The 27309-nt window shown below is 40.6% G+C and overlaps 1 protein-coding gene across 1 annotated transcript in view; it reads right to left on the bottom strand.

Annotated features, from left to right (window-relative positions):
• Positions 1 to 15744: 15744 nt before the first annotated feature.
• Positions 15745 to 27309, bottom strand: part of LOC137321283 (E3 ubiquitin-protein ligase UHRF1-like) — a 140571-nt gene continuing 129006 nt past the window's right edge. The window contains exons 11-16 of the mRNA XM_067983637.1: positions 23338 to 23500; positions 22222 to 22359; positions 22014 to 22131; positions 21457 to 21632; positions 21264 to 21362; positions 15745 to 16868 (exon numbers count right to left, since the gene is read on the bottom strand). Of these exons, the coding sequence (XP_067839738.1) occupies positions 16722 to 16868; positions 21264 to 21362; positions 21457 to 21632; positions 22014 to 22131; positions 22222 to 22359; positions 23338 to 23500 (841 nt within the window). The 3' untranslated portion in view covers positions 15745 to 16721. The remainder of the gene's footprint in view (positions 16869 to 21263; positions 21363 to 21456; positions 21633 to 22013; positions 22132 to 22221; positions 22360 to 23337; positions 23501 to 27309) is intronic.

Below are 27309 nucleotides of genomic sequence, written 5' to 3'. Positions count from 1 at the left end.
CTTAAAGGCATAATGCTGAGCATGCAGGTGTAAATACATAGCCAGAATCAACCACATGATCCTAAGTGGATTGAGAAATTAATCAAAAGTGAACTAAGAAGGTAGAACACTCTACAAATCCCAGAGAGGAGGGGGTTCACAGAGAAGAATATAGAAACGTTAAGGTGGGGGGGGGACAGAGGGGTAAAGTGAGACATAAGAGAAAACCAGAGCTGCAGCTACAAAACATGATAGTAAGAACAGGAAGAGGGCAGTCACAGAAGTGAGAACCATAAAAATTACAAACAGGGCTAAAACAGGATGAGCAGCGCAGTTAATATTGTAAATTATTACTGCCTCCAAACATTCACAAAAGAATGCATAACGAGCACATCTTCCCCAAGTAGCAATAACCCTAAGCAGAATGAATGACCACTATAAATGAGATGGAAGTCTTGAGAGGTTAAAAGAGCTCAAAACAAGCAAAGCCCCAGAACAGAGAAGGTTAAGGGAAGATTTAATAGAGGTGTTCAAAATCATGAAGGGTTTTGATAGGGTAAATAAGCAGAAACTGTATCCACTGGCAGAAGGGTCAGTAACCAGAGGACACAGATTTAAGATAATTGGCAAAAGAGCCTGAGGTGAGATGAGGAGAAATGTTTTTATGCAGCGAGTTATAATGATCTGGAATGAACTGCCTGAAAGGTAGTGGAAGCAGATTCAATAGTAACTTTCCAAAGGGAATTGGTTAAGTACTTGAAGGGCTATGGGGAAAGAGCAGGGGATTGGACTAATTAAATAGCTCTTTCAAAGAGCACAATGGGCCGAATGGCCTCCTTCTGTGCTATATGATTCTATGAATAGCTGGACAATGATAAACAACAGTAACGAGAACAAACCAGCTTTGAAACCCCAAGTGGACTGGAACACTCCATTACATGCTTGCCTAAACTTCAAAGTTCCACACAAAACTTTATTAGTTAAACTCAAAGCTGTAAGAATTCAGGGTAAAACTTGGGAATGGATATAATAAAAATTGGCTGAAGGATAGAAAACAACAGGTACTTGTGAATGGAGTTATCTCGTGGGGGGGAGGGGGAGGGAGAACTGAGCGGTGCCCCAGGTTTCTGCACCACTACTGTTTCTAATTTATATCAATAACTTGGATTCAGAAATTCAATGTAAATTGATCAAACTTTCAGATGATACCAAACTAGATGGGATGATGGTCTAGAAGGCGGTATCTTAGAAATTACAGAATGGGCTGGATGAGATATAAGTGGGCAGAACAATGGCAGCTGAAGTTTAACGAGGACAAGTGTAAAGTGCTGCACATCGGAAGGAAAAATGGGCAACATGTACTCCATGAACGTTGTTGAAATAGCTAAAGATGAAGAAACCTAGGAGGCCTGGTGTACTTGGCACTCAACATGACCAAATACTTAAGAGCAGCAATCAACAAAACTAATATAATGCTGAACTATATATCAAAACAGAGCATTGACACCACTGTGTCAGCCAATGAGTTGGACACGGGACGGGACTTACAGTAAACAGAATCTATTTACTCAGCAATCAGAGTCTACTTACTCAGCAAACACTCTCCCGATAAAAGCAGGATTATTTCTCCAGCAAAATGCAGTGAGCGGAGGATAATTACATAATACAAATTATGTGCGTAAAGTCAACCCCAGTCCCTTACAGCAGTGCGGTCTCCGGGCATGATTGACAGCAGAATTACCCAATCATCTCCATTCCAACTGGGACTTGTGCTGACATATCAAAAACAGTCGGGTACAAGTTGGAGGGAGTCATGATCAAACATGATCAAACTGTGCAAACCACAACTTCATTGCTGTGTCTAGTTTTGGTCACTGAGACACGGGAGACAGTGAAACGCTGTAGGCAATACAAAGATGAGTCACAAGACCGTTCACTAGAATTATAGGTCTGAGTTACGAAAAAAAGACTGGAGAAACAAGCTTTTTAGCCTTGAAAGAAGGTGCCTGAGCTGTTCTTATTGAAGTATTGAAGATAGTAAATAGTATGAAAAAGATAAATACAGAAGATTAAATTGTGAGAGGAGAACAAGGGGGCATAAGTGCAGACACTAGTAAAAGGCAAATCTAGGACTGATTTCAGGAAGTTCCTCTTCATAAGAAGAATAATTAATATGAACATACAAAAAAGGATAGGAAAAGACCAGCTGGTCCATCAACTATCAAGATAATTTGAGGAAAAAAAACTCTGGGTAATTCCTGTCCAGCCCCTATAGGTGATCTCCAGGACTCTACAATGACTGCTACTTCTATCCTTGTTAATGCACCTACCTTCTATAACTTGATGTCTACCACTTGCAGGATGTCCAGTTACCTTTTAAGCACTTGCAGTAAATTCGCTGACTGCACAAACTAGCAACTTATTCCAGTGGTCAGTGACTCTCTGCAAAAAGAGCTACTTCCAGCATCTAAATAAAGTTTCAGCCTTGGCTCTGTGATAGGACGCTCGCCTCAGAGTCAGGAGGTTGTGCGTTCAAGTCCACTCCTGAGACTTGAGCACATAATCTAGGTTGGCACTTCAGTGCAATACTGAGGGAGTGCTGCACAGTCGGAGCTGCTGTCTGTCGGATGAGACGTTGAACTGAGGCTTCATCTGCTCTCTCAGGTGGATGTAAAAGATCCCTGGCAATATTGGAAGAAGAGCAGGGGAGTTTTCCCAGATTCCTGGCCAATATATATCCCTCAACCAACATCTAAAACAAATTATCTGGTCATGTATTTCATTGCTGTTTATGGGATCTCACTGTGCGCAAATTGGCTGCTGCATTTCCTATACTACAACGGTGACTGCATTTCAAAACTACTTCATTTAGCTGTGAAATGCTTTGGGACACCATTGTATTGTAGCATGGCTTTCATAGAATCATACCTGCTTCACAGGCAAACTGTGAGCCTGCATCAAGTCATGAAACTATGAGGTAGAGAGCAGTCATGAAAATTCCAGGTGAGGAGGTGCCGCCAGGAAGCAAAAGGCGAGGTTGGAGCAGTCAAGGTGGAGCTGTGCCTCCCAAAACTCTAATGTCTGCTTAGCTTTAAGTCTTTTTAATTTTGAACCACACGTCTTGTCAACCCTCCAAATACAACCCACGATTGACTGACACTTCGGGGTAGAGTTACCGCTCGTTTACGTCAGCACAATCCGGACGGAATTAGCCGAACCAGCGCAAAAGACTGGGGAATTTTAAACGTGAATTACCCCGCAAACACTGACGCTCGTATTTTCCGCAATCTTTTACACTGGTGCAAGATTCAATTCGCCCAAATCAAGCCCCGCCCACAAAACTGACCATGCTCCCAGGTCCAAATTGCGAGATTCTGCCAATTGCGCTGGTTCGGGAAGGGTCTTCAAACTGCGCTCATTTTCTTAGGCGCACAGGCACGTTTTTAAAAAAAAATTCATATCAAAAAATATTTAATTTACTAAGAAACTGACTACTGTACACCGATGAAACTATGGTTCAGTATAGTTTGTTTATCGGTGATTTTAAATCAAGTTCCTCACAGGTGGAGGACTGGACACCCTTACTAAAAATGCTTATTTTTGGCGCTAAACCCATTTTCAGCTGGATTAATAAAACTGCACCAGGTTACCACACTTAATGCACCAGGTTACCACACTTTTAATGCACCAGGTTACCACACTTAATGCACCAGGTTACCACACTTAATGGAAAGAAATAAAAAGAATCCTTATGTTCAATTACGCTGCCCAATAGCACTGGTTCATTGAAGATTTTACATTTGTGATTATGCAAATTAATTTTAGCAGAAACTTGAACGGTAACCAACCAGCACAATTTCAAGTACAATCAGGAAATTGCGCCCAAAGCGGAAACTATTGTCTTTCTTGCTTTCTCTCAGTATCCACGACGTAATCAAGTTAAGTAGGCAGGTGTTCAAACGATCTCCAGCTGTCCCGGAGTCGAGTTCTTGTTGCTATGGTCAACTTGCCTCCGTGATCTATCCTTTTCTGTGTGGTCTTTTTACTGTGTAAGTGAACAATCCTTTAAACAGTCTTTTGCCTTCAGCATTCTGGAGCTGATTTAAAATCTAGCTTTCATTTATCAGATGTAGTTTTACTACAATGGCCTGTTGAAATTGACTCAATGGTCTATTCAAGTTCGATCACTCTACAAGCAATGGCATTGAAATGTTACAAATTTGAGCACATAGAGTGACACCCGTAATGGCCACTCTGGGTTCAGCTCGTAACAGAGTAAATGAACATGCATCATACAGATAGCTTATGCTGCAATATTGTTTTTTGAGCTCAGCTTTCCAAATAATAATGGGAGAGTAGTTCCAGTCTGAAGTGACATTAATAATATGTGCCCTCTTGTAATATGGGCATGTATGTGAAGGTTGGAAATCTGTTTTCTGAAGGCTTACTTTGCGACCTGTGTCAGGGTTTAATAGAATTCTTTGTGGTGAGCGCAACTTGCTCATCTACTTGGTATAGTGAAATACCAGCTAACTTTACCGTGGCAGGTTTTCCTGAGATTATGAAACTCTTTCCTCACCTGCTTGCATGTTGTTTGGTTGGTTGACACAGCATTCATTCTGTTTACCATCTTCTGGCAAGCATAGTGTCCAGTTCTCCTTTGGGGAGGTCGCTCTGAAGTCGCAAATGGGTAACCCTCATTTGTAGAAACACCTCCAAAGCCGCCACTGAAAATGGAGGCACTCTGCATCACTGGTTAGCCATTTGCAGTTTTATGCCCAGAAACAATCAAGAAGCCCTTTTTAATAGCACCTGCAAACTTTGCGAGCTACAGTTGTATTATTTCCCATCTGACCTCAATGAGCTACAGTCAGCAGGCCCAACCCAAGCAAGAGCTCACTGTTAATACATAACGAGGCCAACATCAGGAAATCCTGTGAGGCTGGTCCAACGTTATGTTGGAAAGTGCTAAGCTCGCTGCTCTCTGGTCTCACCCTTCAGTGCAAGGACCAGAAAATCAGCCCATTTATTTAAATGTTCTAGCATCGAAGTGGCTTGATAATGCCAGGACAAATGTGTTGGACCTACATTTAGAAAGCATCCCAGCTTGGCTAGTTCTTGGCTAGAATGATTCCAGGGATGAGGGACTTTAGATACATGGATAGACTGGAGAAGCTGAGGATGTTCTGCTTGGAACAGGGATGGTTGTGAGGAGATTTGATAGAGGTATTCAAAATCATGAAGGGTCTAGACAGAGTAGATAGAGAGAAACTGTTCCCATTGGTGGAAGGGTCAAGAACCAGAGGACACAGATTTAAGGTGATTGGCAAAAGAACCAATGGTGACATGAGGAAAAGCTTTTTTATACAGCGAGTGGTTAGGATCTGGAATGCACTGCCCGAGGGGATGGTGGAGGCAGATTCAATCATGGCTTTCAAAAGGGACCTGGATAAGTACTTGAAAGGAGAAAATTCTACAGAATTCTACTCGTAACTGAGCCCCAATCAGATCCATTCCTATAAATAACAGCCTACTGATTATGTGATTTCAACCCGCTACCTATCAAATGTTACAACTGTCCTATGATCCCATGAGATCTAATTTTTCCTAATGCCATCTATGTGGTACCTCAGCAAACACTCTGAAAGTCAAGATATAACTAACAACAAAACCATTTTCATCCATCACTCTGGATGCTTCCTTAAAGAACTTAATCTAGTTAGCGAGGCAGATGGTAACACATTGACCAGGCCACTAAAATCCTGTCATTGTGAAATGCTTACAATTGGCATTCATGCTACTAAGTACAAAATCTAATAAATCGTCCTTTCTGGTACACTCCTTAACATGTTGAATAAGGAAACGATCAAGAGTGTCAACAAGTGATCCAGTCTTGCCTCGCTCTGCATTTGGCTGCACCATAACGGACTATTTAATGTAAGGATAGTTAAAAGCGACCATAACACTACAGTGTTCTGGTGCTCTTCTAATTTGCTCACAAAGTTCCCTGTCCTGCTGGACCTGTTGCCCCAAAAGCCCACAGCAGGTGTGAAGACTGCACTCTTTACTTGGTGACCCAATCTAACTTTATGTAATCCCATGTAACATATCAACTGCATTCTGATCCATCACTATTACATATGCTGATACCAACCACCCCCCAACTGGAGGCAAGACATCTACATTGGAATAAGTTATTTGGAAGTCCATTAGTGCTCCTGTCATTCGTGGTACAATTTCCCAAATGGCCAGTTCCCTACCTTGTGTAAAGTAGGAAGTTAGCCATCCTGCAGAGGTGCTGTTATCAACAAAGAGAATAATGACATTTTTGATTACAGATGAAGACAAAAGACAGTAGGGACAAGCACAGACCTGAAGAACTTCTCTGTAAATATTGCAATAAGATGACAAGTACATTCACTGCTCAATTTTTGAGTCCACAGAAGGTGTCCTGATCGACAGCTCACCAGATGTGCCACAAGAGACCAGTTTCTTAATGGGATTCACTATTGAAAGCTCTAGAAATATAGAGGAGTACAAATATAATTTCACACTGAGCACCAGGAGAATCACACCTTTTCAGGATCATGAGACAGATTAATTACAAATTGAGTAATTTACTTTGAAGCTAAATTGGTGACAAGAAAGCACGTTATTTTAATATGTTACAACAGTTTGTTTACTGTAGCCCCTCTGACCTTTGAAATGATTGGGTCTAAGGATATGGTTCTGCATCAGGGTTGTAGTAAAAATACATCTGATAACGTTCGATATTAAATCAGCTCCTGCAGGAAAAGGACTGTTAAAAGGATTGTTCATTTACACATAGTAAAAAGACCACACAGAAAAGGAAAGATCACCATAACAAGTTGACCATAGCAACAAGAACTCGACTCCAGGACGGCTGGAGATCGTTTGAACAGCTGCCGACTTAACTTGATTACATCGTGGACACTGAGAGAAAGCGAGTGTTGTCAATCAATCGTGGGTTATATTCGGAGGAACGTATTGTTGAAAAGCCACTGCCCCAGAGGTGTGGATCAAAGTTAAAAAGACTTCTAAATCTGAGCAGGTTAAATTTTTCAGAAACAGCTCCACCGCAACATATCCAACCTTACCTTTCGCCTCCTGGCAGCACCACCTCACCTGGAATCTTCATCACTGCCTTGTTCATGATTGCCATGATGTGGAGATGCCAGTGATGGACTGGGGTTGACAATTGTAAACAATTTTACAACACCAAGTTATAGTCCAACAATTTTATTTGAAAATCACAAGCTTTCGGAGGCTTCCGCCTTCCTCAGGTGAATGTCAAGAAATCCTCGAACCTTTCGCATTTATAAATCACAGAACAATGCCAATCACCAGGTATTGTTCTGTGATTTATAAATGCGAAAGGTTCGAGGATTTCTTGACATTCACCTGAGGAAGGCGGAAGCCTCCGAAAGCTTGTGATTTTCAAATAAAATTGTTGGACTATAACTTGGTGTTGTAAAATTGTTTACAATTGTCCATGATTGTTATCATTGTAAAGCCATGGTTTGTGCCTGAAGTTTCTTTAGGAAATAGAGTCCATTAAGTTAAATATAAAAATAAACCTTGTGAAGATAAAAAGGTATTTCCCCAAACTAAAATGTAAAATCACTTTGCACCTTTTTGCTCCTATATAGTCTGACCTTGATCCTTGGGCATAATGTTTGCTTTTGTCAGATGAGACAGCCCAGGTCAATAAGGAAAGCTGAAAAGAGTCAGCAGCTACTTCCTCAGATAGAGCTTTGAGATGCCAAGCACTTACTTATGCCACCTTGGACAGTAGCTTTTCTTAATTGTTTCAATAAGCTCATTACTAAAGGATATAGTTTTACTATCTTGGAATATAATTAGGGATATTTTTACATTTTTAGCCAAGCTGCCTGCTAAATACGGATCATAATATCCACACACAGGACATTATCTATTCCATGAGTGATATCATTGTACTGTACTAGAGCTTGTAGTGTCTCACCACATTTCTAAGCCTGATGAATCAAACATGTAGTCTTTTGTCGTACCACATCACTCTAACCTTATCCAAATAAGCAAACAATTCCAAATGCTTACAATGGCATTATTATAGATATACACATTATCTAGTATAAAATTAACAGCAAAATAATCATCTTTATGTGCTCTTGGTCTGGTAATGTTCAATCCCTGACAGATTGGTATAGTAATAAACTTAATTAATGACAAGTCCCATCTGTCCGTATGTGACTCGGCAGTTCAAACCCCAGAATCTCTACTTGGGCACATCATGGTATCTGCAAATAGTTTCTGATTTCTTCTAATTCATATTGATTCCCACAGATGAGAGTTGGCTGAATCTACTAAATGGAGTGACTTGCCAAATAGAGTGACGACGGGAATTTGGTGAGAGTGGGAATTAGGTGCAGAGGGGGAAGGAGGTGCGAAGTAATTTAAACCAAAGAGCAACAGTAAATAAATAAATATATAAATAAGTAATCAGAGTAATTAATTAGACCTAAAGGGATAAAATTAAAATGAACTAAATAGAGGATACCAACATTAAAGGGATTCAAGTTGCATTAAATATAAATCTGGTATATATCAGTAATAAATAGGAGTTAAGGGGATACTAAAATAAAGAAGTTAACAGACAAAAGACAAGACTAATTAGCTACAAATTAATCTGAAATCAAGCTTAATCCATCTATTAAATATAATCTAGATCTCAAGTAATTGTATTATATCTAGAATTAAATTACTACCATTAAATAAATAAATAAAAACTAGAAATGGCAGGCTATGTGTCAGGACTGTGATATGAGGGAATATGTGGACAGCGAGACTGTCCCGGATTGCCACATCTGCAGTAAATGTTTCTGCCTTGAGACACTCCAGCTCAGTGTCCTTGAGCTGCAGTGTGAGTTAGAGTCACTCTGACACATAAGGGAGGAGGAGGAATTTTTGGATAGTTCTCTCCAGAGTACAGTCACAACTCAGAGGAAAGCGCAGGTACAGGAAGGGGAGAGTGTGACTGTTAGTCAGCCGTGTAAGGGGAATCAAGGCGAGGTAGAGAAGGAGGTCCCACAGACACTGGTCCTATCCAACAGGTACAATATACTTGCTACCTGTGAGGTTAAGGATGAAGGCTGCAGGGAGGACAGCCAGAATATATAAGAACATAAGAAACAGGAGCAGGAGTAAGCCAATTGGCCCCTCGAGCCTGCTCCGCCATTCAATAAGATCATGGCTGATCTGATCCTAACCTCAAATCTAAAGAACACAAGAAGTAGGAGCAGGACCCGGCCACTCAGCCCCTGGGCTCTCTCCGCCACCCACAGGGCCTTGACCGATCCGAACTCAGTTTCATGTCCAATTTCCTGCCCGCTCCCCGTAACCCCTAATTCCCTTTACTTCTAGGAAACTGTCTATTTCAATACAAACCATGGCACCATGGAGCAGGAGGCAGTCCAAGGGGGGAGGTGCAGAATAGAAAGGTTGTGGACATAGGGGATTCGATAATTAGGGGGATAGATAGCATCCTCTGCAGTCGCGACCAAGAGTCCCACGGGGGTGCGTTGCCTACCTGGTGCAAGGGTAAAGGATATCTCAGAGCAACTGGAGAGGAACTTGGAAAGGGAGGGGGAAGATCCAGTTGGCGTAGTCCACGTTGGGACCAATGACACAGGAAAGAAAAGGGTGGAGGTCCTGCCAAGGGAATATCAGAAGCTAGGGACTAAACTAAAAAACAGGATCTCAAGGGTGGCAATCTCGAGATTACTACCCGAGCCATGTGTTAATTGGCATAGGGATAGGCCGATCAGGAAGGTCAATGTGTGGCTGAAAGACTGGTGTGGGAAGGATGGGTTCCATTTCATGGGACACTGGCACCAGTACTGGGGCAGGAAGGAACTGTACCGCTGGGAGGGGCTCCACCTGAAACGGAATGGGACCAGAGTCCTAGCGGAAATAGGGCTGCAGATAGGACTTTAAACTAGTAACGAGGGATCTGGTGAAAATAACATAAGTCTGAAGATAAAAGTAGGAGATGAGAGTAAAGATCAGGCCAAGTTAAGGAATAAGGGTGACATAAATGGTCAGGGAACAAATATAGTTATAGAACACAAGTACAAAATGACTGTTGAAAATAATATGAGGGGAACAATTATTAAAAATATATTAAATTGCCTGTACAGTAATGTGCACAGCATCCGAAACAAAACGGGCGAACTGGAGGCAATAATTTGTAGCAAGGAGCCAGATGAAGTAGGGATAATTGAAACATGGCTACATAAAGAACAGGATTGGCAGTTAAATATTGCAGAGTATAATGTATTTAGAAAGGATTGGGAAGGAAGGGGGGAAGGCTGGGTAGCTTTACTAATTAGATACAATATATGGCAACAAAAAAAAGGGACATAAGTAATATTTAGAAACAGAATCCATATGGATTGAGACAAAGGATAAGAAGGGATTGATCATGTTAATAATTACATTCTACAGACCACCTAATAGTGGAAGGGAAGTGGAGGAAGAAAGATGTAGGCATATTTATGAAATGAGTAAAAAACATCAAATAATACTCATTTCAATAACCCCCAAATAAACTGGCAAGAAGAGGTAGGGAATAGGGAAAGGGGAATAAAGTTTCTACAGTGTGTACAAGACTCCTTTCTTAGCCAGCATGTGAGAATCCCAACAAGAGAGGAATCACTGCAGGATCTAGTAATGGGAAATGAACCAGAGCAGTTAATTCCGGGGAACTATTAGCTTAACGTCAGTGGTAGAAAAAAATAATTGAATCTTTACTCAAAGATGTAATAGAAAAAAATCTAGAAAACGAAAATATAATAAAAAGTAGTCAGTACGGATTTCAGAAGGGAAAGTTATGCTTGACCAACTTTATTGAATTCTTTGAAGTAACAGGAAGAGTAGACAAGGGTAAATCAGTAGATGTAATATACCCGGATTTTCAAAAGGCCTTTGATAAGGCATTGTCGACTCATGACTAAGGTCAGAGCATGTGGAGTCAGGGGGCAGGTTGCAGAATGGATAGTAAGCTGGCTACAAAACAGAAAATGGAGAGTAGGGTTAAGGGTAGCTACTCAAGACTGGCAAAGGTGGGAAGTGGTGTTCTACAAAGATCAGTGCTGGGACCACTGTTGTTCATAATTTACATTAATGATTTGGACTCGGGAAGTACAATTTCAAAATTTATGGATGACACAAAGGAAGAATGCATCAAAGTGCAATAAGACATTAATAAACTTGCAGAATAGGCGTGTAATTGGCAAATGAATTTCAATATAGGTAAGTGTGAGGTGGTGTATTTTGGTAGGAAGAATAAGGAGGCCACAAATTGCTTGGATAATGAGACTCTAAATGGAGTAGAGGAGCAAAGGGATCTCAGGGTAGATATACAAATCACTAAAGATAGCGACGCAGGTTAATAAGACCATAAAAAAGGCAAACCAGGGATTGGAGTTCATTTCTAGAGAGATAGAAATGAAAAGCAGAGAGGTTATGTTAAACTTGTATAGAACTTTGATTAGACCACCCTTGGAGTACTGTGAACAGTTCTGGTCTCCATATTATAAAAAGGATGTACAGGCACTGGACAAGGTGCAAAGAAGATTCACAAGGATGATACCAGAACTGAGAGGATATACTTATCAGGAGGCTGATCAGGCTGGGGCTCTCTTCTCTAGAAAAGAGAAGGCTGAAGGATGACCTGATAGAGGACATTAAGATAATGGAAGAGTTTGATAGGGTAGGCGTAGAAAAAATGTTTCCACTTGTGGGGAGTCCAAAACTAGAGATCATCAATATAAGATAGTCACTAATAAATCCAATAGGAAATTCAGGATAAACGTCTTTACCCAGAGTGGTAAGAATGTGGAATGCGCTACCACAAGGAATAGTTGAGGCAAATAGCATAGCTCATGAGGGAGAAAGGAATAGAAGGGTATGCTGATAGGGTTAGATGAAGTAGGGAGGGAGGAGGTTCGTGTGGACCATAAACGGTGGAATAGACCAGTTCGAGCGAATGGCCTGTTTCTGTGCTGTAAGTCAAATTAGGGTTTCAAAAAGTCATACATTTAAGCTGTTTTTGTAGTTTTGTATTACCTTAAACTAACCAAATTAGAACAGAATGCACGTGGATTTCAATGTCTGTGACTGCATTTGAAGAGTTTCTGGTACATATGAAATGTAGGCATGTTTAAGAATTATTTTATCAGCAAAATCATTGAACATCAATAGTACATTTCAATCCATGTTCCACCATTAACAATCACATCCAATTCAACTAAGAGCACATTAAAAACACAATTTTGGTTTGTCACCACAATACACATCAGCTCACAAATTCAACTCATTGCAGGGATATTTAAATTCTCAGTGCTTTGCATTATAGTAGTTGCAGCAAGATCTTCTGGTACTGCTGAAGCAGTGATTAACAGACCCATTCATCCGAAATGTGTTTGGTATCAAAGACGACGGCTGAGTAGCCTTGACCCAAATGGCATCTGTAAAATGACTTGTTTTACTTGATGGGTGAATACTTCAGCAGTCGATGATAAGCTGCAGATGTGTTCCCCTCCTGGTATACATGTTTGCATGTACTGATTTGAGGCCTGCATATTCAGCAATTTGTTTTCTATAGACTATAGGTATTATACCTTGGGGAACAGGGTCTACATCCCATTCCCAGCATTTGCAATGTTTTTCTTTTTATCTCTACCAATATCTGTTACTTCAATTTTCTTCCATCCGTTGGCACATTGAGAAGTTTAGGCATGAAATTCTACTTTGCTGTGGTTTGAAACATCTTTCCTTTTATAACTTGTGTCATACTCACTTAACGCATGGAGCAGTGGTACATGGCAACTTTGTGTTCACCTACTGTTGTGTACCTCATGAAATAGGGATAACATAGTCTTTGCATTAAATCTGTTTCTCCTGAAGATTGAATGTGGCCAGTCAGCTGCAGAAGTATGAAGCATTGGATCAAACGATCCACACTTTTGCAGCTATTATAGATACTTGTATGCCTCACCTTTGTGTCACCTTCCTTTTGTGTTCTCGATGCATGTACAACAGATTTTGAAGCTGCGTGATCCAAAGCATCGGAGTCCAAAGTTGTGTACAGCTGTATTACTCACAGGAGTTAAGAGACATACTTCAGTCTATCTGAGAAACCTGGATACATATAGAGTAAGTCTACATGTAGTGCACTGGACCGATTCTTAATTGGCATGCGTTTAGCAAAAGGCTAATGGAATGTTAGTCTTCATCTCAATTGGGCTGGAATACAAAGGAATAGAAGTTATTCTATAGTTGTATAAAGTTCTGGTTAGACTGCATCTGGAGTACCGTATTCAGTTCTGGGCACCGCATCTTGGGAAGGATATATTTGCCTTGGAGAGGGTGCAGCACAGATTCAGCAGGATGATACTGGGGCTAAAAGGGTTAAATTATGAGGACAGATTGCATGGACTGAGCTTGTATTTCCTTGGGTATAGAAGATTAAGGGGTGATATAATTGAGATGTTTAAAAGATTTGATAGGATAAAGAAACTATTTCCTCTGGTGGGGGAGTCCAGAATAAGGAGGCATAACCTTAAAATTAGAGCTAGGCCGTTCAGGGGTGATGTCAGGAAGCACTTCTTCATACAGGGTAGTGGAAATCTGGAACTCTCTTCCCCCAAAAAGCTGTTGAGGTTAGGTCAATTGAAAATGTCAAAACTGAGATTGATAGATTTTTGTTAATGCAAGGGTATTAAGGGTTACCGAACCAAGGCTGACAAATGGAGTTAAGCCATAACCTAATTGAGTGGTGGAACAAGCTTCAGGGACTGAATGGCCTACTCCTGTTCTTAGTTTTGTGCAACATATCTCTTTTCATTTGTGAACAGTGGAGTTTACAGCAGTCAAATGGCCAGTTAAAAGTTATGGTATATTAAAAGTCCACCTGGCACAATATTTGGCTTGCTATTCTTGCCTTGGAATCACAGTTCGAACAAAGCCAATGTTCTTGTGACGAGGAATGGTGGGTAGATCAGTGAGTGAGTCAACTGCACCAAGCTGTTTCTCACCTTCCCCCCCACACCCACCATGGAATCCAAAATTGCTCATTTGTTTCTCTTGACGAAGCAGACACTGCAGATCTTGCATCCCCCTTAAGGCACAGCAGGTAGGTGTGGAAAGGTTTTGAGAAACCAGATGCTGTATGCCTTCAGCAACTCCTTTTGTCTGGCCTTTTCTGGTCGTAAGTGCCACATTTCAGCATTAGCTAGTTCATTCGTGAGATTGTTTTTTGCTTTAGCTGCTTGGCTTTTCTTCATATGTATCGTAACAACGTCCTTCAGTTTGCTCTTGCTCCTGCAAACTGCTGTCATCTAAGACTTCAAATCCTGTCCCCTGAAGTAATTTTACTAGTGTCAATATACATGGTCTTTCTCAGTGAATGGACTGAAAACATCATTGGTCATATTAGTATGCTGTCTCTGGCCTCTACTTAATGTTTGTTGTTGTAGCCATGTCCTCATGATGTTCACCATGTATTTGACAGCAGATGGCACAGATGGAGTGAATGGGGGAGCAAGAAATGATTTCTCCTGAGCTGCTTCTTTCATTATTATCCTTGTAAATCCTGCCTTTCCAGCTCTTCCACTGGCATCAGTTTTGACGGCATTTAAAGCTTTGAAATGACCAAACAGCTAAATTTACTGTCTGCTCATTTCATATAGTTGAATTCTTCGCCACTTCCCATGCCCAGGCAGGGAGCTTCCCAATCTCCTGTAACTGGTACACAAGACACATGCTCTACTTACCAGGCCCAGCACTGATTATATAAGGACACCCTACATGAAGCTGCTGTGAAATTCTCTAACCATGCCTCATCTCTCTGCAGACCTCTGCCCCACTGTATACATAAAATGTACAGGTTACCAGAATCCGTATTATGTATCCTCACCCTAATTTAATTCAGAAGATTAAAAAACAGCACAGAAACCTTCACAGGTCATCGTGATGAGTATTCTCCCGCAAATAATTCTGGGGCTGCTTGTCCTGTGTTTGTTGCAGTATGTTTTATATCCACTTTGGCCATGGGAACTTCATGGCTTTCACCAATATTTGGGTTCCTTTTGCACTTTGTTCCGTCAAGGTGCGGACAGCAAGAGGGAAATCCGAGACAGGCTTGTCTCAATTTCCCCACAGGGAGGAGGGAAGTTCCTCTTCTAATGAAAAATAAAATATACCTCTTTTTCTGCATAATTCAGGGCCTGCTATTGTATTCCACATTTCAAAGCCACACTATTATGTTAATTAGTGTATTGTTATGGTGAATTTTTTGTTTTATAAAACTTTGTGTTGCAAGGATTGCAAAAATAAGGCATCATCAGAACTTATGTTGGACCCATACCATTCACAGGAGAGGGATTACTGTGTGTGTGTGTGTGTTTGTTTGTGTGTGTCACACACACACACACACACACACACACACACTTTGCTTGTTAAAGCATTTTACTATGTTTTGAGGAAGGGTCTTGCACTCTTCCTTTCCGCCTTCACGGACGCTGATTGACCTGCTGCGTATCTGCTGCCTTTTATTGTTACTCCCAACTTTCAGCATTTGAAAAATATTCTTCTTTTCACAGGTAACATTGTGTAACTTTTTAAAACTTTCTTGGCAACCTTTCATACCAGATTACATTCCATTACAGTCAGTATCCAAAAACTTGAGTCGAATCAATGAAAAACATTTGAAATGTTAACATGTTTATTGGTGAGTACTGGTCAAGGAATATATATCAAATCTCAAAATCACAATATGAAGTGTTTTTCTACCCCCCCCCTCCAAGCTAGAATTGCTTAAAACACTGATACAGACATAATTGCCACATACAAATAATCTAGTTATAATATATATAATGTGCGACTAAAATTCTAAAAGTGGCATATTCAGTAATAACAAATGTATTTTCTTTACATGATGTATTCTGTTTGACTAGAAGTGCTTTTTATTTTCTTTGCATTTTGAAATGCAAATAACAATACAGAAATCACTGAACACTAATGTAGGTACAATGTTACATAATTATCCTTAAAAGCCATTAGTAGTCAAACCGTTCAAAATATAACAAGAATGCACACTTAACCTCACAAGAAAAGCCCATTAACTTGCTGTTTTTTTTTATTTTATTTTTTTTTTCAAAATAGCAACATTATAAAATCAAAGTAAAGAGAGATATACTCACCACAGAATTACTTTAAAATCAGTTATAATTTTCAGTGCTATTACATTTCAAAACCAAGCATTATGGACCAGGCACAGATAATATTGATTTGAAGAGGCAGTGTGTAGCTGGACTTCCTTTGGACTGAAAACTCCCCATAAATTCCTTTCCACTGTCTTGAGGTAGTTTTAAAAAAATGTAAGTCTAGTATCAGAACATTTACATTTTGATGCTGAGCTTTTTAGTCTACATATTGGCGAAAACTACCTTAGATGTTACCAGACAGCTGATGGGAAAAGAACAGTATGCTGTATTATGCACTGTGTAATAATGAAGTGTTAAAGATGGTCCAGTGGGGAGAAACATTAGCTGTTCTAGAATGGTGGTCTCAAGTTGTTTACCTTCAGGCCTATTGGTCCAATATCGATTATCTTATTTTTTAAATTTTCCCCCCTGTAAAAATGTGTGCAGATGGGAGACAGGTTACACAAATGAGTGTCATCGTCCTTTGCTATATCCCGGAAAGAACTGGTCCAGAATAGACTGAAGAATCTTGTTGGGAACCATGTTGTAATCCTTTCCAAGTTCATGGCGACAAGCAGGGCAAGTGTACACTTGGGCCCGGAATGATCGCTGCAGGCAGCTCTGAGAGAGAAAAAAAGAAACCTATAAATGCACGGGGCTGCTTGCAAGGTTTATATTTGTCGTGAACAGCATAAGTGCTTCAGGCCAGCAGTTCTCACTTTGGGCCAGGCCCCAAAGAGTTCTCAGTCTCTTGCACCCATCTATTTAAGGATACTGGCATTGGTATGTCTTTTAGGGGGGGGGGGTCCACTTTCACTTGCTTTTCTTTCCTTCTTACAGGCTTTTTCATAGAATGGCCTCCTCCTGTGCTGTGGCCATTTGGCCCATGCCAGCTCTTTGTAAGAGCAATCCAGTTATTCCCATTCCCCCACAGCCCTGCAAATTTTTCCCTTCAAGTATTTATCTAATTCCTTTTTCAAAGCCACAACTGAATCTGCTTCCACCACCCTTTCAGGCAGTGCAGTCCAGATCATAACCACTCGCTGTGTAAAAAAGTTTTCCCTCATGTCGCCTTTGGTTCTTTTGCCAATCACCTTAAATCTGTCCCCTCTGGTTCTCGACCCTTCTGCCAATGGGAACAGTTTCTCTTTAATTTACTTTATCTTCATCATTTTGAACACATCTATCAAATCTCCTCTCAGCCTTCAATGCTCTAAAGAGAGCAACCCCAACTCCTCCAGTCTATCCACGTAACTGAAGTCCTTCATCCCTGGAACCATTCTAGTAAATCTTTTCTGCACCCTCTCTAAGGCCTTCACATCCTTCCTAAAGTGCGGTGCCCAGAATTGGACACAATACTCCAGTTGTGGCTGAACCAGTGTTTTGTAAAGGTTCAGCATAACTTCCTTGCTTTTGTACCCTATGCCTCTATTTAAAAAGCCCAGGATCCCGTATGCTTTTTTAAACCGCTTTTGCAACCCGTCTTGCCACCTTCAAAGATTTGTGTAAATATACCCCAGGTCTCTGTGATCCTGCACCCCCTTTAGACTTGTACTGTTTAGTTTATATTGCCTCTCCTCGTTCTTCCTGACAAAACGTATCACTTTACACTTCTCTGCGTTAAATTTCATCTGTCATGTGTCTGCCCATTCCACCAGCCTGTCTATGTCCTCTTGAAGTCTATCACTATCCTCCTCACTGTTCACTGCACTTCCAAGTTTTGTGTCATCTGCAAATTTTGAAATTGTGCCCTGTACACCCAAGTCCAAGTCATTAATACATATCAAGAAAAGCAGTGGCCCCAGCACTGACCCCTAGGGAACACCACTGTGTACCTTCCTCCAGTCCGAAAAACAATCATTCACCACTACTCTCTGTTTCCTGTCAGTTAGCCAATTTTGTATCCATGCTGCCACTGCCCCTTTTATTCCATGGGCTTCAATTTTCCTAACAAGCCTATTATGTGGCACTTTATCAAACGCCTTTTGAAAGTCCATATACACATCAACCGCATTGCCCACATCAACCCTCTCTGTTACCTCATTAAAAAACTCAATCAAGTTAGTTAAACACGATTTGCCTTTAACAAATCCATGTTCATTTTCCTTTATTAATCTACACTTGTCCAAGTGACTATTAATTTTGTCCTGGATTATCGTTTCTAAAAGTTTCCCCACCATTGAGGTTAAACTGACTGGCCTGTAGTTGCTGGGTTTATCCTTACACCCTTTTTTGAACACGGGTGTAACATTCGCAATTCTACAGTCCTCTGGCACCACCCCTGTATCTAAGGATGTTTGGAAGATTATGGCCGGTACCTCTGCAATTTCCACCCTTACTTCCTTCAGCAACCGAGGATGCATCCCATCTGGACCAGGTGACTTAACTACTTGAAGTACAGCCAGCCTTTCTAATACCTCCTCTATCAATTTTTAGTCAATCCTGTATCTCATTTACCTCCTCTTTTACTGTGACTTTGGCAGCATCTCCTTCCTTGGTAAAGACAGCTGCAATTTAGTACCTCGGTCATCCCCTCTGCCTCCATGCGCAGATCTCCTTTTTGGTCCATAATCGGCCACACCCCTCCTCTTACTATCCGTTTACTATTTATTTGCCTATAGAAGACTTTTGCATTGCCTTTTATGTTAGCCACCAGTCTATTCTCATTCTCTCTCTTTGCCTCTCATTTCTTTTTTCACTTCTCCTCTGAACTTTCTATATTCAGCCTGGTTCGCACTTGTATTATCAACCTGTCATCTGTCATACACCCCCTTTTTCTACTTCACCGTACTCTATCTCTTTCATCATCCAGGGAGCTCTGGCTTTGGTTGTCCTACCTTTCCCCCTTGTGGAAATGTACTTAGACTGTACCCGAACAATCTCCTCATTGTTTGATTACAGTTTTGCCTGCCAATGTTTGATTCCAATTTACCCGGGCCAGATCCATTCTCAACTCACTGAAATTGGCCCTCCTCCAATTAAGTATTTTTATTCTAGATTGCTCCTTGTCCTTTTCCATAACTAATCTAAATCTTATGATACTATGATCACTGTTCCCTAAATGTTCCCCCACTGACACTTGCTCCACCTCATTCCCCAGAACCAGATCCAGCTATGCCGCGGTCCTGTCTCTCACTCTTCTTTCCCTCTTACTTCTTTTCTTACCTCTTATGTTTGCCTCTGCAATAATTTTTCCTGCAGCATTTGCGCTGCCACTAGGGCAGCCTATGGGTCTGGGTGTCCGTAGCAGGTCGAGGCCACTGATTAAGAGGAGCACAATGAGTTAAGAAGGGGTGGATTGGGGCTGCTGAAGGAGCAAATAATGAGTGGACTATTATGGGAACTTCAGAAGGGCAGAAATTGAGGTGGAGCCCCAATTTAAAAAACAACAAAGGCACGAACGTCAATGCTGATGGGAGATACTTGGTGTGAGTGACATGGTTTGCAATCAATCGGCAGGAACCACTGCAGCACCAGCACTATTCAAGTTAAGTTTATTTTTAAAGAGGATGAATTTGCTTCTCCCTACCCCTTACTGAACTCCGCCCAGGCACGCTGTAGTTTGAAAACCATTGATTCATGTTATCTTAAAATTGCACAGCCAGGTGGTGAAGGATGGAATACTAGAGCCTGGTCTTTAGTTGTTTCCGAGCTTTTATTCACAGAGATTCCCTTTACACACACCACAACCTAGCTAAGCTCTCCTATATAAAAAAATACAAGCGAGTCCCCAATTGATACCTACCACCTGAATATAATTAACATTCATTGTTATAAATCATACAATTAACATGTTTGCTTGTGGCAAACATCTACTTTAATTCGCCACAGCCTAATAAGGGACCTGAGAAACAATATTGGTCCACAAGCTGACAGTATAAAATGAGTAGGCACTGGTGAAAAATATAAATATGCACTCTGTATCGTTCCAGTACCTGGTCGCTACCGCAAAAAGGAGCTCTGACATTATGCAAGAGTTCTCTCCTTGGTTGGAAAGATGTACCATAGCAACACAAAAGAAGAATTTAATTCCCACAAGGCAGACTTTTTTAAAAAAATGTATCTCCACCAAAATAGCAGTTCCCAAACTCAGGTTAAATGAAATTTTAAAATGTAGCTCTGCTTACTATGTACATTCGCATAAGCATTCAAAAGAGACTTTTGTGACAAGACTTTTTTTTATTAGAATAGAACGACACATAGTTTCTCCCTTTGTTTCCTGAAGGCATTGACTCCTTGCTGAGATTATGGTCCCATGGGGACCTGGGACTCACCCAATTCATTAATGATTTGTGAGCCCTTAAAGTGAATATTAGCATGTTATTCAACAACAATGGGCATCACTGCCAAGGGCCTAGCCTAGCCTAACTACACAAGAAATTCACACACATCCATTTCCAGCAGGGAATGCTGGAGAGCAATCAGGATCAGGAACCCGAGCTCATTATCCCACCTTCCCCGGAGAGGGCGGGGAGGGGGGGTGCTGAAGCCAACTGAAGCATCCTACTGCTGCCGAGCTGAGATCAGCTAACTCTACATAGATTATTGACTGAACTTGGGACATTCTTAGTATGGCTCAGCTATTCACTGAATAAACTCAATGAGCCATCGGGGGTGCAGAGTTTTAAAAGTCTGAGGGAAAAAATGCTCAATCACAAAATTAGAATTTATTTACTATGTAATTGCTCTAGAATATTCTCAACTAGATTGCTATCTTTCTCCTCCTCGTCTCCTTTCAGACCAGACACCACATACCCTCCAGCTGCGAAGGTGACATGGTCTGGGTGTGCCCTTTAGTTTTTAATTTAACAGAACAAATCGATTGCTTTAAAGCGTTTCCAGATAAAAATGTTTTAAGTTCCCCAAAAGCTAAAGACAACTGAAAACAAAGCATCAAAGACGACAGCTTCAATTTAAAAACACTGTTTTCTGCACATTGAAAGTCACTGCCCATCAGTTTATTTTAGAGAGCAAACAGTGGCAAAGCAAAGGCTTGTGACAGTGTTAAATACTCACCTTGCAGACGTTGTGCTGGCATTCTGTTGTGATTGGCTGGAAAACCAACTCCTGGCAGCAAATGCACATGAAGATCTGCTCCACTTTCCTTAAGAATTTCTGTACATATATAAAAAAAACAGAAATTATGTATTCATACCAAAATATTCAGGACAGACATGATACTTTGGGCAAAACCTGTCTGGAAACATACCGGGCCTTCCATAAGAGAGGCGAGTGCCTCATCCCAAAGTTTCTTATTTAAGCAGTCCTCTCTGATCAACCACTGTTGCTGTGGTGTAAGTTGGTAAGTTTCTCCCTCAGCATCATCCTGAGTGAGCTTCACAGTCTTCGTTGGTGGTGCAGTCACACTCACGTTGGCAGTGCCAGCTGTACCAGACAAGGAAAAAAAATTGGCAGGTCCTTTTAAAACTACAATGTGGTCACAGCCTGCACCACACAATCTTCCTCCCTCCCTCCCCAGCCAAGTAATTGGGCAGATGACCCACTTCCAGGCTCGTCATTGCATTCATAACTTGCTGGTAATAATACATTCCAAAAGTATTCTTTAAACTCAACATTTCTACTTACTGATGTAGATTTGAAAGAATGACAATATGCTAGTTACTCTTTCACTGCGCACAATTGCACCCCTAACAACCTTTGATACGTGGTTTTATATAGCCACCATACCGAATCCCATGGGATACATATGGAATTAATAGCTAGCTTAACAACCGTTAACCTCAATTATTGCAGAATACAACGTACCATTTTCTTGCTGCCTCTTTTGAGTTGCTCTGCCACAATTGTCCACCTTTGAGTTTGGCTCCTGTTTCTTGCCCTTTTTCTCTTTATTTGCCATGGCTTCCAGATATCCTTCCGGATACTGTCATGGAATATCATACAGAATTATAATAGTGATTGTATCTTTTTATTAGTAGTGGTTTACTACAATTAAAAAACTGCAAGCTCTGACCTGTATTTTCAAGCCCAGTTTCTTTGTCCTGTCCTTTCCTTCTGGGGTCCAAGGAGCATGTTCTACATCATCACGTCTCAACAGATAGCGCCACACCAGGAAACCAGACTTCCCAATTTCAGGCCAGTATTTTACCACCTAAGTTATTACAAAAGTTCAGATCATTACATTGTATTGTGAATGCAGTTCCTGTATTTTCTTATATCAGCAATTCCTCATCGTACTCTTTCACCAAAGAGTTAAAAAAAAAGTTGCCCAGTATCCCAAATACCAGCTTTCAAAACTACCAGTCTTCCAATCTCATTTGAAGACTCCAACTTGGCACGTTAATCTTAATTGCATATTTCTGGAAGGTACCAGTGATTCATCGAAATCTAGGTCCCAGAGCTGTGCATCATTACTGCAAAGCATGTTTCAATGTTTAGGTCCTATTTGAAGCGATTGTGCTCAAAAGGCATCAACACTGTTGTGCAGGACAGTAGTGCTACACCAGTATACTCCCAGAGAGTGGCAGGACCTATGTGCTCATAGTTGGTATTGTTGAATTCCCTAATCTAGCATACTACTGGCGGAAGTGACAAGTGGGGAACAGATAAAAGAGGACAGTCAGTGAGTGAGCCACACCCAGTCCAGTTTCGTGTTGTTTATCAGCCACATTACGTGTCACATTAGCAGATCCCTGCAAGCAGGTCAACTACTTGCTCTTCCAGCAGGGAATGTTTAAGTGCTTTGGAGAAAGCCAGAGACAGAACAGAAAGGAGAGACAGGGAGCAGAGAATTACCAGAGCTATCTGTACCCAATACCAGCAGCATTCTTTAGCATATGTTTAAATGAATGTACTATTTTTGTTGGTGAATACCAGCACTGAGATTTAGCTCAACATTCAACAAGAGTACGATTGGTTTTTTTTGTCACTACTGCACTAAAAGAGATAAATTGTATTTAAGGAAGCAAGAGGCAATTTCCAAAGCAAGGGGCAAGCAAAAGTCAGCTGTATACAACCTTGACGACCTGCACTGCTGCTTTAACATTATCTGGCAATAAAATGCAATCATAGCTATGTCTGACATGAATCCTGGGCTACTGGGAAGTTTTGACCTCCAATGAATGAGAACCTTGTAAATCCCATCGTATCTGTTGCCTTCCTCTGGTGCATATTTGCTGACTTTCCGTCCTTTCGAACTCCTGACAACCCGGACTGGTTTTCCAGCCTTCCAATCTTTGGCTTCTGCTCCAACCTCATCATTCAGCACGGCATCACAATTAAGAGCCAATGCCCTAAAATCAAGCACATGAAAATTGGTGCTTGAAACTCAAAACAATTTAAGCAGGCATGCTGGGGATACAGCAACAAAAACAAAATCTCACCATGACCACCTGTAATCTATAATTAAAATCCAGAAGAGTTAGGATCTTAGTACGGCACATGAGGTCAGCACTCAACAGTACCAGTATGAATATTATATTTGCAATCCTTCAACAATCTATCAGCATTTTGATGCCATGTAACAGGTGGCTTTAATCAGTAGTTTTTAAATCTCACCACACAAAAGCATTACTTTTTCCAGTACACTGCAGCCTAATTTTCAGAGTACCTGTAATTATGTGATCAAGGAACACTCAAAAGAAATTGCAGGGTTTTAAAAAAAAATTACATGCACTACCCCTCAGGGTTGTAAACACTCCAATAGAGCATGCCAGTGAAAGAGGCTGTAATAAATTTGTGCTCCATTACTTGACATGACCCACGAGAGAAAGACAAACCTACCGACGATCGTAGTGCTGTTGGTTCTCCACCAGCAGCACGCGACTGAAGAATGCTGGTTCATTTTAACACCACTGAAACGGAGGTTGCAACTTAAAAAAAAAAATCAGCACCACTTATATTTGGTATTCTCAGCCAGTGAGTGCATCCCCCCGCCCCTAACTGATCATGTGCAATCCACAATCTCAAAACAAGAGCAATAGGGTACAGTAGTCTAGTGGTTATGGTACTGGGCTAGCAATCCAGAGGTTGAGTTCAAATCTCAGCGTGGCAAATCGTGAAACTGAATTCAATAAATCTGGTAAGCATCAGAAAAATGACCATTGTCGTAAAATCCAAACGGCCTTGAGGGAAGGCAACCTGCCACCCCTACCCAGTTTAGCTTACATTGACAACAGACTCTAGTGCCCTATGAAATGGCCTAGCAAGCCAAACAATTGTAAAAAAAAGTACTACTGGCAACTAGGACAAGCAACAAATGCAGCCCTGCCAGTCTCACCCACACTTGAGAACAAATTGAAAAAAAACACAAACTTCAGTTTTAGACCTTTATTTTGATGTCTCATTTATTAAACAGAAAGATATATAAAAATGAGAAACATGGGGCAGAGTTTCCGCTTTGGTAGCAATCAGGAAACTGGGCGCAAATTGCGCTGGTTAGGGTTACAGTTCAATTTTCCGCAAAAATGCATTTGTATAATCACAAAGGTAAAATCTTCCATGAACCAGCGCAATAGGACGTAATCGTTTTTTTTTTCTTTGAATTAAAAAAGTATTCATTGATGTATTTAAGAGCGGTAACCTGGTGCAGTTTTATTAATACAGCTGAAAAGGGGTTTATCACAAAAAATGAGCATTTTTAATAAGTGATCAGTCCTCCACCTGTAAGTAACCTGATTTTAAATCACTAAAAATGACTTAAAAAAACTATACTGAACCATTTAATAGTTTCATTGATGTACAGTAGTCAGTCTCTTAGTAAATTAAATATTTTTAATTAATATGTGCACCTAAGAAAGCTAGCGTAATTTGAAGACTTTCCTCGAACGGCTGCGATTGGCCAAAACTCACCATTCTTGTTATTTTGATCTGGGGGTGTAGCCAGTTTTGTGGGCAGGGCTGGCTTCGGGCACAGAGATTTTTAAACCAGCGTAAAAGATCACGGAAACTCGAGCATAAGTGAGTTTCAGGCATAACTCACTTACGCTTAAAATTCCACGATCTTTTTCAATGGTTCAGCAGATTGTGCTGTTATAACTAACGCAAACATGCGGGAACTCTAGGCCCAGCAGTCTAAGGGAATCCCATTTCAATTCACTGGGTAGCAGTTCCTTAGTCTGTGTAAATCTCTCTGAATATTATCCCTTTCCTCTGAACATCCTATTTTCGTCACACAATTTCTTATCTCCAAACTTATACCCCTTTATGTTACAGAATATCACCATGAGAGGAGCAAAGAACCAGCTTTTGTGTGTGTGTGTGTGTGTGTGTGTGTGTGTGTATATAAAACAGTGCCAATGGTGCATATATGTAAATACCTACAGGTATTGATGCATACTGCCAAGTTTTTTTTAAAATGGCACGAAATGCTGAGTGACGAATTCCTGAGCAATAGCCTCCACAAACCTTACCCAACCCGCAGGGAAGATCTAGTAGCCAGAAATGAAAGGTACAATTTTAACTTTAAAGTAACTATATTCTCAGTTATATTTGTTTCACCACTAATGTAACAGAGGTTAATGCCACAGAAACGGCTGCCCCAGCATATTATAGAAATATTTCTACTTGAAGATATTAAATACAGTCTAGTCCTGATAATTCAAAGTTGATTTTAAAAAATTATTCAATAATTCGAATTAAGCAACATAAGTAACTGCCAAATGGGAATTTAGTGCTCCAAAAAATTGAATTATCACTTAATTTGAATTAAGTAACTTTAAATTGAGAATTAGACTGTACGTTCATCCAGATAATTTACAAATATTGTAAATAGTTGAACACCCATCACTGCTCTGAGTACTTCACAATCACCAATTAGAACTATTAATTGATGTCCTGCATGTTTTATTATTTAGGCAATCTATCAATTTACAATGGCCCAGATATTGCTGTCAAAACAACAGTAAGGCTAATGGCGCTCGCCGTTATTTATGCGCAAATGGTACAGCAACTTCAGGCGAGGGGCAGATGCGCGGTTAAACTCATATCCAAAAGTTGCTGTTCCAGTTGTGCCGCTCCACCATTAGCTTTGCGAAAACGGCATCTCACTGTCCGCCTCACCACTGAAATGCATCGAATGGCGTGAAGTTCCTGTATTTGTGCAGTAGATACAAACTAAACTCGCCACAGAAAGTGAAGTCTTGTCCATTCCACTTCTTTTAACAACGTGCTTAGTGTACTGCCAATCAACCTCTCTGGCACTGAAAATTAACTATTACAAGTGTGGCGTCCCATTCCTTCAGGTCTTAATTATTGTTGGAGATTTTAAAAAATGTCAAATTTTAAATTAAACATTTTTTTAAAAAACTTTTTGTCACTTTTTTATCTCTCTCTTAATCCAATCTTTCCGGCCCTCTCTTTATTTCTCTTTCTGTACCTGATTTGACATTGAAATCACCCACTTTAATTTACACTTCTTTCTCGGTCCTTGCGCTGTTTATATCTTGATCCTTTAATCTGATTGGTTAAGGAGATACCCAGTTGCTTGCCCTGTTCACTCAGGTCCCAGATGCCCTGTTGCCCTCGCTGCGACGTTATCAGCTCGCACTTCCAGCAACTTGTCACGCAAAAAATTTAAAAACCTAAATGTGCAAGGGCAAGTCTAACTAACGGCAGATGATGTTAGGTCCCTGCCACATCAAATTATAGCCCAATATTCTTCTCTAACTCATTTTAGCCGCAAGTCTCTTGCTAGTTGCTGTACGAAAATGCTTCTGCAAATGAAGATGCACAATATTTATTATATTACACACAGATCGTGTTACATTCTCAAGAATGTCGATGAACCTGTACAGCATAATCTTTCGCAAGTATGTTCGGACTTGGAAATACTTGACTCTTAATTGTGCTTCATTTTTTCTTCTTTTACAATGGAATTCAATTGTTTTCTACTATAGGAGTAAAGTTAATATCTAAAATCCGAAGTGTCAGCTTGGCTACGGGGTAATACTCTTCCTTCAAATCCCATTTTTGGATGAGACGTTAAACACCTGTTCAGGTGATGTAAAAGATCCCATGGAAGAAGAGCAGGGCAGTTCTCCTGGTGTTCTGGCCAACCAATAACAACAGATTAACTGGATATTTACCTGTCTGTTATTTGTGG

This window comes from Heptranchias perlo, chromosome 4 (assembly GCF_035084215.1).
Source record: "Heptranchias perlo isolate sHepPer1 chromosome 4, sHepPer1.hap1, whole genome shotgun sequence".
Taxonomy (NCBI): domain Eukaryota; kingdom Metazoa; phylum Chordata; class Chondrichthyes; order Hexanchiformes; family Hexanchidae; genus Heptranchias; species Heptranchias perlo.
The sequence above is the reverse complement of the archived record's forward strand: the minus strand, read 5'-3'. Positions and strand labels throughout refer to the sequence as shown.